At 28.5% G+C, this 15,191-nt stretch overlaps 1 protein-coding gene and 2 long non-coding RNA genes across 4 annotated transcripts; 2 read left to right on the top strand and 1 right to left on the bottom strand.

Annotated features, from left to right (window-relative positions):
- Positions 1 to 806: 806 nt before the first annotated feature.
- LOC126838515 (uncharacterized) lies at positions 807 to 1,557 on the bottom strand. Its single transcript, XR_007685707.1, has 2 exons — positions 1,258 to 1,557; positions 807 to 993 (listed from the first exon to the last, which is right to left on the bottom strand). It is a non-coding gene; the product is annotated as an uncharacterized LOC126838515 (long non-coding RNA).
- A 156-nt stretch (positions 1,558 to 1,713) lies between these two features.
- Positions 1,714 to 5,711, top strand: LOC126838513 (60S ribosomal protein L21). The gene is made up of 5 exons (XM_050573006.1): positions 1,714 to 1,854; positions 3,194 to 3,335; positions 3,411 to 3,544; positions 3,934 to 4,063; positions 5,582 to 5,711. Exons 2-5 carry the CDS (start codon positions 3,207 to 3,209, stop codon positions 5,663 to 5,665), a joined length of 477 nt encoding a protein of 158 aa, XP_050428963.1. The 5' UTR covers positions 1,714 to 1,854; positions 3,194 to 3,206; the 3' UTR covers positions 5,666 to 5,711.
- On the top strand, positions 4,074 to 5,462 carry LOC126838514 (uncharacterized). 2 transcript variants are annotated; one of them, XR_007685706.1, is made up of 3 exons: positions 4,074 to 4,825; positions 4,956 to 5,085; positions 5,215 to 5,462. It is a non-coding gene; the product is annotated as an uncharacterized LOC126838514 (long non-coding RNA). The 2 variants fall into 2 exon arrangements; XR_007685705.1 differs by having other exon boundaries at positions 4,081 to 4,177; positions 4,308 to 4,825; positions 4,956 to 5,462.
- Positions 5,712 to 15,191: the final 9,480 nt, after the last annotated feature.

Raw genomic sequence — 15,191 nt, 5'->3', positions numbered from 1 at the left:
TATCAGAGTTGCACATTTAATATTTATAAGTACTTAAAGTAATATAATACAATAGTAAACATACTATGTAAAGCAGATATAAATAAAGTAATTTGATAATAAAATGAAAACAAATTGTTGTTTTTTGTTGTTCTGTTTGTGAATGAAACTTACAATAATTAACTATGATTGGACAAGAAACTCGCAACTATTGAGAAGACATTTTTATGTATAAAAAAAATGATCTTAAATTATGAATATTAGGTTATAAGTAGAGTATGTTTTACATTTTAAACTTAGTAAAAGCAATAAAAAAGTTTAAAAATAATATCAATAAGTTTGTTATTACTACTCTTAATTTCCCTAAATTGAATTTAATAATGTAATAAGTACCTACTCAAGACTGTTCTTAAATTATCTCTGTTATTTTGATATTTGTTATTATGGTAATAAAAAATGTACACATTATTGAAGTTTAAAAAAAAATATGTACATAAATTAAAAACATCTACTAATATGAATGGTATTATATAATGTTCAAAATTAATACAATTTTTTTTTGTTTAACTAAGTACTAAAATGTTTTTTATGAGGTTAATATTAAACTATGTCTATGTTATGTTAACTAATTCGGAACATAATAAATAGTATACAATATTATAAACCATATTAATTAAAATCATTGTTAATAAAATATTAAAAGACATCTACACCATAAAAATAATACTCTTTTCTGTAACAGGTTTGTTTTCTAGAACACAAAGTATTTTAAACACCACTAATTAGACATGAAAATAGACAACAGAGGAGATTTAAAATAATCTAACCAGAATTTAAATATTGCATCTTCATTATTTCATGCGTTCAGTTCCCAAATAGGGTTTTAATACTTCATCAATGTCCAATTTTTTTTCTATCATTCCTTCATGTATACATTTTTGGTAGCTTTCTAGACGTTTTGCACATTTTTTATCATCATAATCACCTTTCATGTAACATTCGGCAAACCAAGAGCTGAAACAATTTTGATATTCATCTTTTAATTGATTACAAGCCATATGAAAGCTATCCATTTCAAGTATCAACAAAATTTCCACTTTTTAACTCGGTAACAGCACTCCGCACAACTACAAATAAGTTCAGGGTTATAATAAATCTATTAAAACTATATTTTATTTAAAGCTTATTTAATATAAAGAAATAGACTTTTTTTTGTGCCTGAAAGTTGGTAGATTAAAGTATATTTTTAAATATTATGGTACTTATTTATGAATTTACTTATTTTAGAAGAACGAAGTCACAATGGAAACTAGAATTCGAAAAAAATTAAACAATTTTTAAACTGAAAAATAATTACACAATTTCTTATATATTTTTGAAACTTATAGAATATTTCCTTTTTGAAAATTGGACTAATATGCGTATAGATTCCTTAATTTTTTAATTTTGAATATTTTTCAATTATCATATTTCAAAAAAAAATGTATAGTAAAATCCTAAACTATTAAGCCAGAACCATAGAGGGCATCCGGCATAGACAACTGACAAAAAAAAATTGATTATTAAATAGTAAATACTTATTACTTATTAGTTATTAGTGATTATTCAGTTCAATGATCTATACTAGTGGGTAAATTTTAAGAATTATCATTTGTCATATGATCAAATTCAATGGAATGGAATTTATATAAAATGATAACATCTCTTCTGTGATAACAGTAACCGATTTGTTATTCCATGGAAAATCTCAATATTTCACGAACATAAACATAACCTAAAGTTAATTCTTTCGTGTTATATTCATTTGGTTTCACGTACACGTTTTTGGTAGTGTTTGGTGTCTTCTAACTAACTTTTAAAGGTTTATTACCTAAAGTAAGTCACATATATCTTTTTTATTTATTACTTATTGTTTTTAGCTTTAAGTTAGATTCATGGTTAATGTATTTAAAAGAATTATGTTGTTTTTAGGTTTAATTTTAAAAATCGATTGGCTTTTTCAAGCTATGCTATAGAATCCACATTTGTCTAATGAAAAATGTGTGGTTTTATAGTATTTATTAATCCAAGATTTAATTTTCGTTAATGGTACTTAGTCCTAAGTAGAAAATGTTCTTTCTAGATTTAATAATTTAAACAACACTTCACCTTATGTGCATATCATGTGACTTGTATGTTGACATAAATTAACTTTATACGTTCTGCATTTTCTTAATTCGTAATTTTATATAATATCAATGCAGTGATGACAATATACCGCCCCAGGCTGAATATGTATAATTATGTTGAAGGTGTAAACTGAGCATTGTATGATATGAGTGTGTTATATGTTAAATAATATTTTACATATTATCTCATTAGTAATAACAGTACTTTGAGGTACTTAAACGAGGCACAAATTCACTTGACTGAACACCATTTTGTGATATTTTGTTTATCATCATGTAGTGTTTTTTTACGCTGATTATGAATCTGGTTATACAAATTCTATAACTTTTATAACCAGATTCATAAGTAGTTTTCAACTTGGATCTTTGAGAATTATCAACTATCGTAAAAATAATGGAGTTCTTGCCCCTAAATTCTCAAAAAAAATTATAGGTTGCCCAAAGAGAAATAAAACCAACTTCGATACTCTTCTGCAAGCAGTTACTAACCTAATCTAAAAAAAAAAGGGTGTTTGTTAAAATCATACCCTACGAGAATTTAAAGTATAAAATATTATAATAAATATAATTTAATATTAATTTAGTATACAATTTTTATGACATACCATCCCAGACTGAATATCATGCAGAAGGATTGATCTGTATCTAAAATATAACATTTTGTTTATGAAGAACTAACAATTAACTGACATTTTTAGAAGAAATAATTTTACAACATGCTTATGAGTCTACGCCCTTGACTGCCCAATTTTTTATTTTCTTAAAAAACAATGTCAATCTTCCTTAGTTATCTAATAATGAATAGCAAATTATATACACTCTTATATCATAAGAGTAGTACTGTGCAAAAACCAAAACGCATTGCATCTGGTTGCGCAGGCGCATATGAGAGTAGGTAATATGTTTTGGTATCTGCGCACTATCGTTCTTATATGGGATAGAGTATAGATATTTGTTCAATTTAACTAAGAAAATTTATAGGTGTTCAACATATTTTATAATGATGATTTTCTATGATAATTTTTTTTACAAATATTAAATTCCAGATAACACATTACAATGACTAACTCGAAAGGTTATCGGCACGGAACCCGGGATTTGTTCTCCCGAAAATTCCGTAGGCATGGAGTTATTCCATTGTCGACATACATGAAAGTGTACAAAGTTGGTGACATGGTTGATATAAAGGTATATTTTGTTTCTCAATTTTTCATATTTATCAATTTTAAAAATATTAATGATATGTTGATGTAATGACTACAGGGAAATGGTGCCGTTCAAAAAGGTATGCCATACAAAGTATATCATGGAAAAACGGGTCGTGTATTTAATGTATCTAAACACGCTCTTGGTGTAATCGTTAATAAACGTGTTCGTAACCGCATTATCCCCAAAAGGCAAGTATTAATAAACAAAGTCTCATTTTAAAAGTAGGCTTCATTAAATCTAATTTATCTAAAGAATGTATGTTTTTTAGCTTAATAAAAACAATAACTTACTTCTTTTAAAAAATTAAAAGTAAAATAATGATTTATTTAAAAGTATGTCATTTTTAAACATTATTTTAATAACAAACTTTAAATTTTGCAATAAATATCTTCCTATTTTCTTTTATGTACCTCATCTTAATGAAATAATGTTCTTTGGAAAATGTTATCATTATTTCATATATCAGCATTTTGATTTTTTTGACAACTAAGTTTTTATTTTAAATATGGCTCTGTGTGTGTGTATAAAATTTTTTTTAACTTGTGCAATTATTTTTATTATTATAATTTTGTTTCAGAATAAACATCCGTATTGAACATGTTAACCCATCTAAGTGCAGAGATGACTTCCTTAAGCGTGTTAAAGTAAATGAAACAAAAGTAGCAGAAGCTAAAAAAAAGGGCATTCGAGTGTGTCTTAAACGTAAAGTATGTAATTTTTTATTTTATTTTTATTATTGGTAAAAAATTAATAGTTTTCCTAAGTTGTGGTTCCATTTAATGATGACAATATACCGCCCCAGACTGAATCACATGTTGAAGGTTTTATCTGATTACATTTTTCAAAAGAAATATAAGACATTTTTATAGTTGGACCAATGTTTAAAAGTTAAATAATAATTGCATTTACATGATGACAATTTACCGCCCCAGACTGAATCTCATGTTGAAGGTTTTATCTGATTACATTTTTCAAATAAATATTAAATATTTTTATAATTGGACCAATGTTTAAAAGTTAAATTATGAGTGCATTTACATGATGACAATATACCGCCCCAGACAGAATATTATGTTGAAGGTTTTATCTGATAACAATTTTCAAAGAAATATAAGACATTTTTATAAATGGACCAATGGTTAAAAGTTAAATTATGAGTGCATTTACATGATGACAATATACCGCCCCAGACTGAATCTCATGTTGAAGGTTTTATCTGATTACATTTTTCAAAAGAAATATAAGACATTTTTATAATTGGACCAATGATTAAAAGTTAAATAATAATTGCATTTACATGATGACAATATACCGCCCCAGACTGAATCTCATGTTGAAGGTTTTATCTGATTACATTTTTCAAAAGAAATATAAGACATTTTTATAATTGGACCAATGATTAAAAGTTAAATAATAATTGCATTTACATGATGACAATATACCGCCCCAGACTGAATCTCATGTTGAAGGTTTTATCTGATTACATTTTTCAAAGAAATATTAAGACATTTTTATAATTGGACCAATGTTTAAAAGTTAAATTATGAGTGCATTTACATGATGACAATATACCGCCCCAGACTGAATCTCATGTTGAAGGTTTTATCTGATTACATTTTTCAAAAGAAATATAAGACATTTTTATAATTGGACCAATGTTTAAAAGTTAAATTATGAATGCATTTACATGATGACAATATACCGCCCCAGACTGAATCTCATGTTGAAGGTTTTATCTGATAACAATTTTCAAAGAAATATAAGACATTTTTATAAATGGACCAATGGTTAAAAGTTAAATTATGAGTGCATTTACATGATGACAATATACCGCCCCAGACAGAATATTATGTTGAAGGTTTTATCTGATTACATTTTTCAAAGAAATATTAAATATTTTTATAATTGGACCAATGTTTAAAAGTTAAATTATGAATGCATTTACATGATGACAATATACCGCCCCAGACTGAATCTCATGTTGAAGGTTTTATCTGATTACATTTTTCAAAGAAATATAAGACATTTTTATAATTGGCCCAATGTTTAAAAGTTAAATAATAATTGCAATTACATGATGACAATATACCGCCCCAGACAGAATCTCATGTTGAAGGTTTTATCTGATTAAACAATGAATATATTATAAATATAAATTAAATATTTAAATATTAATGTTTAATATCATTTTTTTATCTTAATTAATACTGAATTTTTTTTTTCAGCCACAAGGACCCCGCCCTGGTCATATTGTTAGAGGTACCGAACCCATTAGTTTAGCTCCTTTACCTTATGAATTTATTGCTTAAACGATGGTGTAATATGTTTTTTAATAAATGTATGGTTAAAGACAAATCGTTTTTATGTTATTTATGTATTCATTAGCCATATCTTGCTAACTCAATTGTTTAAGTTTTTTTAAATGATGTCCTAGGTTTGGTGAGATTTGCGATCAAATATTGCCAGAGCTGTCTGAACAGATGAGTGCGTGTTTTTTTTTTTGGTCTCTTGTCTGCAACATACCTTTTAAAATCCGTTTTTGACAGTATACATATGATGATGATGGATGTAAATATTTTGCTTGTTATCGCCAGAGTTGGATATTATTTCTATAATAGTTTAAGGAAAAGTTGATTTTTCATACTACCATAAATTATAATCGTACAAATAATGATTATACCTGATAAACTTCATTTAATGGTGACTAATTAAACTATTGTCTGAAATAAACTTTTTGAATCATGATTAATTTAACTATTTTTCATGATAAATATTTGTTTTTTTAATTAATATATTTAATCAATTTTTTTTCTGTAATGCTAATTAGGATAAAATAGTGAACCAAACTTGTCCTGTTGAACATGGAATTCTCCCTTTTTTTTAGCAAAATATCGACTTGTCCCGACTATCTTTTGACTTTCGGCTTCTTGTTTGGATTTTAGAAGATGATCCCATTTTAATCCTGTCCGCCTCTAATCAAATTTATTGGTACTAATAGAGCAATCATTTTTTCTTTCAATTTGGATTATATAAGCATGGTAAAAGTAGTGATATTTATAATTTTTAATTTAATGCTAACTATTTTTAAATAGCTCTTTAAAAAAGTTTTTTAAAATAATAAATAAAACAACATTTTATGATATGGCCAAGTATGTTTCTGTTTGGAAAAATAAGGACATTTTTTAATTCAACTAGAGTGGCAAAAATAATATTATAAACTAATATCAAAATATGTAAGAAATAAAAACCAACATTTTTTTGTCAGGTCTTTATTTAGAGTTTGGACAAAATTGTGTGTGGTTTTTTGAGTTTTCAAATAAATATGTTCACCTTAGGATAATATAATTCATTTTATTAATCAAGCATTGTTAAGCAAAACAAAAAAAAAAACACTAGATTATTTTTAAATCTTTTTGTCAACATATTTTTGAGTAGTTCAATTTACATAAAATTGGGAAAACACAGTAATTTGTATTTCTAAAAAAATTAATTACTACCTAATAACATACGTTGTTGTTTCAGAATTTAAACGTACGTCAACAACTACTAAAATTACTATTTTTTTGTTTATTAGTTTTAGCCTCTTCATCATTATTCAGTATTAATTGGTATCAGAGAATTTAAGTTGCAAATATTTCAAACGAAAATATAAACGAGCAACGGGATAAACATTATAAAAAAAAGAGTAATACACCAAAACCCTAATCTCAGTTCCAATATCACAAATTATGATCGTTAAAAAGTTTGGTTCAGGTGTACGGTGTGGTAATCATTTGATGTCTGCGCCATTTCATCGTTTACCACTTAATTTCCTCTTTTCTAACTTATTTTAACTTAAGCTGTTAGTTTTTAAAACCCGGATTTTGGTGTGTCAAAATCAGTAATGTAACGAATATTAACTTCATAATACTATCTCAAAAAGCTGTTTGAAATTCAAATTTTGATTTAGATAAATTATATGTATCGGTACACAAAAATAACAGTATTCGTGGCTTATCGAAAAAGTAAAAATTGTGCTTAATACAGGATGGCTGAGAATGAAAGATCACATTTGTAATGGGCGCCAAAATTTTAATTTTTGAGGTAGAGGGGTGAAACAAAAAACAAGTTGTTGCAAATTTAGAGGAAGTTTTATTGGATGTGAAAAAAATATGATTTGGGAAATATTGGGCAAACGGTAACTCAAGAGAATTGCACCAATAGTCTATTCACAGTGGGAAAGTAACGGTTTGGTGTCCATTGTTAAAAGTTGGAATAAGTGGGTCTTATTTTTTTGAATATGAAAGAGGGCATGCAGCGACGGTGAATTCTGAGCGTTATGTTCCAAGATTTTTTCATCCTTTACCTAGAGGAAAACGAAATGGATACTGAAAATATCTGATTCTAATAAGACGGTGCCACTATACCCACACGGCGAGAATTTTAATGGAACCTCAACCGTTCAATTTTTTCCGGACGTCTGGTCTCTCGAAATGGTGACGTTCAATGGTCACCCCGCTCGCCGAATTCACCCCTTGCGACTTCTTCCTATGGGGGTATCTGAAGTAGAATGTTTATGTCAACAAGCCACGAACCCTTACCGATTTAAAGGACGCAATTAGAAGTGAAATCGCATCAATTCCGGTGGAAATGTTGTAGAAAGTGATGACAAACTTTGGCGAGCGCCTCCAAGAATGCATCTCCGTTCAAGGACGCCATCTATCGAACATTCTGTTTCAAAAATAATATTTTTTTCATATTTAATAAAACTTTCCTGAATTTGCAACAACTTGTTTTTTGTTTCACCCCTCTACCTCAAAAATTAAAATTATGGCGCCCATTACAAATGTGGTCTTTCATCCGCCACTCTGTATTACAAATCATTTTTTTAAGTGATGTTCATTGATAGACAAAACTTTGTGCTCCTATTGAGAATAACAATACGGATAATCAAATAATTAGTGGAACAGAAAAATAAGTTTGTCGATAGTATAAATAATATGTTAAATAGGAATTTTACTGTCTGTTTTGCCGAGTGAATGTATAGAACACATTGTATGACGTTAATAGGTAATGTCCTAAAACTGGCATAATTCAGTTACTTTTCTGCTTTCTCCTTTTCTTGAAATTCCACGAATTTTATTTTAATTGGTAGTTTAATATTTCAGGATAATAAAAACTCGATAAAATACACAGTTGTATACCTATCCTATTATCTTAAATCTTTAAAAAAGACGTTATAATAAAAAGAATTCCTAATATAAAATAATTCTAAGGGCATTAGTTTTATATTACCAGAGTCCTAGTTGTATACATTTATGTTAGTTAGTTTATATCATCGACTTCTTGTATATCTTTATGTTACTAGATATTTACTTGTCACGCTTTTACCCGTATTAAGCTATATATATATATATATATATATATTTATATAGTAGGATTTATTATTGTTAACGCTTTCATTATACAAGATTATATTTACAAATACTATAGTCGAAGAGCTTACAATATAAATAAATACTGTTCGAAAAACGAAAATATTAAACTTTTTAACGTGATTTAAGGTATTGTATGATATCAAGACAATACTATTTCGGCTAGCAAAGTAAAGTATGGAGCACAGTTCAAACACAATATGAATTCAAGTGATAACTTGTTATTAAAATGATTGTATGCTCATGTAGTGACGATGTAGGATACTTTATATAATCATAAAGAAGAACCATAAATAAAGAAATTGATTAACTTAGGTAATAAAAAAAGGTACATATTAGTAATTTTGTCCGCAATAAGTTTAAATTTAGGAAATGGTATCCGCGACGAGAATATTGTAAAGGGAGGGGGGGAATAATACCTAATACTAATTTTCCATTTTTTTGTGATTTCATTAGGTATTACATTTTTATCTATATTTGTTATTTAAAAGTTGTAGAAGAATCTTAAAGTAATTAGGAAAATTTAGAGCCTCGCACTAATTTGTAGGACCGTCACTGATAATACTATAGTGTTAGAATAGTTAATCATACTTTTCTTATTTAGGCTTTATTTCTTAACGCAATTTTTCTTTTGAGTATTTTAAAATTTTTCCTACTAGTAACTTTCAAATAGATATTTTCCTGCTAACTAGTAGTACCTATGACTAATAGCGTTACACATTTATGAAAAAATGTAAGAAAATTTTTTTTTCACTTTAGTGTTTATTATATGCAAACCTAGTGTTACATTTCATAAACAGCAGTCGGTCTTTTGTCAACAATGCCTCTGGAAATCTGATATGAAACTTTTTAGCCTTGCAGGATTACTATTATGCTATATATTTATAGGATATTCGTGTGATCCATTTTTAAAGTAAAAAAACATCCCCTTTGTAACGGCGTTTCGCACTTTTTTCTTTACGGATGTTTGTACTTATATACTTCCACTCGAAAGTTTTTACCTTTACAAGTCGCCGTCATTGAAGTCCTCTTATCATAATTGAATATTGTACAGTATTCCATAAACATAAATGTGTAAACAGACTTTCTCACTTATAAAATTAACATACCTATATTATAATACCTAGTTCATTTATATTAATACTTTTTTCGTCTTCTACATTAAAAGATAAAAATAAGTTATACCACGAAGAGTTGATGTATAAAATAGATCATTAATTAATTATTAGTTATATATTATGATAAATAATGTAAGCCAACTTAATTATGAATCTTTATTGATCTCTTATTATTTAAAATCTATATGTTGATATGTATGTACAGCATGAAATATTACTATAAATGTTAATTGGTTAATAATTAAGACCTAGTAAATATCCTAATTCCAAAAAGATATAAGACTTTTTTTATATTATTCTTTTTCATAATTTTATAGTTAATAGTCAGCCCAAGTTTGATTTATTTGTTAACAATATAACCCCATTGAATCAATGCTACTGTTTGATTTCTAGCCGAAACCTGTCTAAAGAGTAAGGGTCCTATCTATAGACCTATACTACATTTCAAAACAGAACATACCGGTTTGCGTTCGGCGGCGCACATCTCCTGCCTAGCACCTCCCACCGCGACGTGCTTCGGTTAGGTTCGTAGCTCGGACGGCGACCGTCGGGTATTATCGGCGCCACATTTCGGCAAGAGTGGGAGAAATTTGCCTTTCAGCGGCCGCCAGCCGTCATTCGTGTTGCGCGAAAGCGGTATGTCCTCTTTTGTAATGTAGTATATAAAGAAATGGACTGATAGTAGAGAGAGAGAGGTCCGATTATCGACATCGTTAAAAAGAGACAGAGAGAGTGTTAGGTATGGCATGGAAGAATATTATAAAAACTATTATATCATGGAGAAATAGTAATATGATAAAACCCGATAACGAAATTTTTATATTAAAATGTTTAATTCATCTTATTAAAATATTGAATTTTAATTGTCATCAGTTTAATTCCTCATGTTGGTTTTCCAATGTAAATTTGGAATTCGACGGCCGCTTTTAGGTACTCTGTGTTTGAACTTCTCATTACGTGCTCAAACCATTTGATTCTTTTTTGAAGTCGACAAATACCTGTATCACATTTTGTTTGTACTCAAACTTTTTTTTTATAATCTGCCCAATCACCGACAGCTAATCTATTGTCAATTTCCTTTTTTGAAATACGCATTGGTGCTACCCTATACATACAGCATACTAATAGAATGTAAAACAATATTTTAGTATAATAATAATTTACCAACAATAAATTGTCTATAAAGTTTGTAAAGAAAAACTGTTTATCAAAACATTCTTACACGTTTTATGAAAAGTAAAACAGAATGTTCATTGATAAAACCGAATGAAATTGTAATGTTTTTTACGTATTTACTACCGATATACTATACATATCTATTTAAAACAATACATCATACGAAAGTATTGGATACCCGACAAGCTCATTTTCCATTGGCCATTCTTGTTCCAAGCCACAGATATATATACAAACATATAAAAAGGTTATTATATATTAAACACTTATTTATATACGTAACTAAATTTGTAATTTTCATAAAAATACACTTATGACACGTTTTGTGCACTACATATTATACAATCGATAATTTAATAAAATAACAATGAATACTAAACAGTTATGGAATATATCATTTCAGTGAATATAAGTATATATTTTAAAGAAGATACTGATTGATTTTTAAAATATTTGTAGGCCGTAAATTAAAAAAAAATAGTGATTGATGTATTTTAACTTTTTACGATTAATTAATAATTTATGATTGATAAAATTGTTAGTTAATTAAAAGCTTATAGAATTTTAATAAAAAATATATTTATTTTTACTAGTCGTTGAACAGTAGAATTTATAAAATGCATAAGTGTTAAACGAAAACGAACTAATAAAATAACTATATTAATCATCAGTATAAAATACATCAATGAGTGTGTTTATTTTAATGCTTTTGTATTAATTAATAATTTTACACCTTAAAAAAGTCAAAAATATATATTTTTTTAACTGAGCTACTCTTTCCGGAACCTTGTGCATTGTATTATTAGGGAAGTATAAATATTTTTAACAAAAGTGGAAACAGTATAAAACGTTTGTGATTGGCCAGGACAAATGGTTCATTTTTTTAATCGAGGACTAAAAAAATGCGATATTGTTGATTTTACGGCGAAATACTTTCAAGTTAATATTTTTAGTTTTTATCATGCCTCAATTTAATTTCTAGGAAACAGTGCTTTTAAGTTATAGTTCCTTTTTCGTATGTTTAATTATGTTGTGTGATGAGTGATGACTGATGACGATAAAAGAAATTATTTTATTTAACATTTCAAAAGGTTTGGAAGCTGATAAAAGGTCTTACAAATTCATGAGATACTTTTGTTTGTAAATTATAATTAATCTTTCTATAAAACTATTGAACCTTGTACATTTTTTTTTTTTTGGTATGGAGTACTTCAAATTAACCATTGGCCAAGTTCGTTTATTATTTTGCTTGTCAAAAATTATTTTATTAAAGAAAAAATGTATTTAGCCGTTAAACCGCGTTCTCGCGTAAGCTTGTGTTCAAAAGCGTATTGACATGCATTCGAAGTTTTTATTCTACTTATGTATTTTAATCTGGATTTTGAACAATAAATTAGTTTAAAAACCAATAGTGATTATTATGGTTATCAATAACGACTCAAAGTAGCAATGGTAATTGTATTTAAAACATAGCCACACAAAAAAATTCGGATCTCCGACGTACTCGAATAGTCAGTTCCTATGTATTTTAAGCTACTGAATCCGAATCTGAGGTAGAAATTTTCACTCTCATTTTCAACATAACCTCAAAAAACATAATTTTGTTGTACTATTTTGCTATAATAAAAAAACGAGAGCTAGATTCGCAATCCTAGTCGTAAGTTAAAATATAGCACCCCGAAGTATACAAAAATTCACTAGTATGGACCACTCGACTTTATGCTTCGGAAGGGCAGTGGGAGGGGGTCTGTGCAGAGTATAAAACCCTATGACTTCATTTTGTGGTTGCTTTGGCAGACGATACTAGTAAAATTTGAATTTGAAATCAGAATTACATAATTAGCACACCATAGTTAAATAGCTTCACAACATTGATAAGGACAGCTTCAAAGCAGATTCTGCAACAGATGAAATAGAAATCCTACGCTTTTAACTATCTTATCTTTTAACCACAATGGCTAAAGCGTACTGTTGAGTTGTTCCTTTTGCAATCATGGCACCTCCACGTGGTGACTGTGGGCAATAGATTTATTTCGGTGAGTCCTTGGGCAAGTGCGTGTGGGTGCCGTCATAGCAAAAGGTAGATTTTAATTTACGACTAGGATTGCAAATCTAACTCACGTTTTTTTTATTATAGTAAAATAGTACAACAAATGAATATTTTTGGGTTATATTGAAAATGGAAACTAATTTTCAATTTTCGACCTCAGCTTCGAATTCAGTGGCTTGAAATACATATAAACACACTAGTTAAGTCTACCGGTGAATTTTTGTGTGTGTGAAGCTGTGTAATTAAACACTATATTAATAAGTAAATAATGTTGTAGCTCAATATTGTGATAATGCGCTAAGTATTTAATTGTACATAGATACATTAGATGTAATAGTTTCTAATATTATAAAAAGGATAGACTCTACGTTATGTTAGTAATTGCTTCTATAACTTTTTAGCTAAGTATAGGAAATTTATACTACGGTTTTTCGTTAGTTTTCCCATACTAATTTTTATGGACATTATTCATAATACAGTGTGATTCAAAAGCTGCACAACCGAAAATAAATATTTGGAATTTACGTTTTTAAAAGAGAGAGGAACTGACCGGCTTATAAAATGAATAAATTAGCACTTATCATTTTTGCGGCCCATAGCTAGTCGGATAATTTCCCTATACCCGGTGGAATTCTGGCCCCCTTTTAACGCCACTGAATGTACATATTTCATAATCCCTTGGTTATATTATAGAAATGTCTATTTTTACTAGAAAAACAAAGTTTAATCATAGAAATGTACACATTTTTATAAAACTGAGTTGCTAATGAGTTCAAGGAAAAAGAAAAATAGAATCACGCGGAGAACTCTCTTAGAAATTTAAATTTATATTTTGGGTTACGTGACTTTTAAATCGTCTTGTAGTGTAATCCCTTACTCAAAATGTGAAACATCCAATTTTAAGGACCACATGGTACAGTTTTTATAATACCAAATTGATTAATTTGATTAAATTTATTAATCAATTTAATACCAATATACCAAGTAGTAAATATTATTAATTCAAATATTGGAGCACAGTTCGGAATGGATCACTATTACCTTGTTCGACTCATTCTTGGAAGTATTACATTTTAAAGTGTTAAATAAGGTTATCAATAAATTATAGTAAAAGGTTTTTTATGATTTTTGCCAGTCGTTTGATAAGCAAAAATAAATACTGATCTAAAAAGCATCCCTTATTTATAATTGTTATTATTTTTTTTGTTCTTTGTTCACTATTTATAAAGTGATTATTTAAAAATAAATAAGACATACCTAAACAACATAATGTCCTAAAAGTGTCCAACCCTTCTAGGGGAAAGGGTTCATGATATTATTGATGTTTATTAATGTTTATCAATAGTAGATTATTAAATGAATATTGGATTCCAATTTTAAACTCATTTAACTATTTTTTTATTACTTCTGTTTCATCTATTAAATAAACAGATAAATAAAACACACTATTGTAAAAACATCATCTCAGCTCCGCATCGAAGCTAAAAGGTATTAACGTAGTTCCTAGTTATTACTTATTTCTATTAAAGTATAATTTTTTTAAATATTTGCTCATATTCATATATCATGAAAACAAATTAAAAAAAAAAAAAAAAAACAACAACTGGGCAGTGAGTTAAAAGCATAAAAAATCCAAAATCCGTAACCGTTTGGTCACGGAAATTTCCCTTGGGAAAAATATAGTATTTACTATCACCCATGGCCATAGTGTCGGTGGAAACGGGTTATATATTATCGCGATGGACGTGTATACCCCCAAATAAAATTAATATAAAATTCATCACCGGTTGTTCTCAGATTGCTAGAGCCTACCGCGTGTACCCCGCCAACCGCAGTATCGGCAATTACAAAATGTAGTCGACAATAGTTAATTTTTTAATGAGCGCGCGTTGTACCCTTTCTTTACAGGTCGGCGGCGGATGGCATCCATAGTGAAGCGACGATACGGGAAGTGGGCGGTGTCGGACGCGCGTATGCGTACGTTAAGAAAACGGAGTAAACGGCATAAGCGCGTGCCGCCGACGCCGTCGTCCAAGTGGCCGCGACGGCGATGTATGCTTGACGCGATCGCTGCCGC

Source organism: Adelges cooleyi, unplaced genomic scaffold, assembly GCF_023614345.1.
Source record: "Adelges cooleyi isolate 19-005CV unplaced genomic scaffold, UGA_ACOO_1.1 ACOO_flye_CR_arks_rails_tigmint_CR_PRNA_30, whole genome shotgun sequence".
Lineage (NCBI taxonomy): Eukaryota > Metazoa > Arthropoda > Insecta > Hemiptera > Adelgidae > Adelges > Adelges cooleyi.
Note: the sequence above shows the minus strand (reverse complement) of the source record. Positions and strands in the feature narration are given on the sequence as shown.

What these genes read in the sequence shown, in the direction of transcription:
- LOC126838513 (XM_050573006.1), top strand. Translation starts at nt 3,207, where the DNA reads ATGACTAACTCGAAAGGTTATCGGCACGGAACCCGGGATTTGTTCTCC. An exon ending in GTGACATGGTTGATATAAAG is followed by an intron (nt 3,336 to 3,410) that starts GTATATTTTGTT and finishes TAATGACTACAG; the next exon opens with GGAAATGGTGCCGTTCAAAA. An exon ending in AACCGCATTATCCCCAAAAG is followed by an intron (nt 3,545 to 3,933) that starts GCAAGTATTAAT and finishes ATTTTGTTTCAG; the next exon opens with AATAAACATCCGTATTGAAC.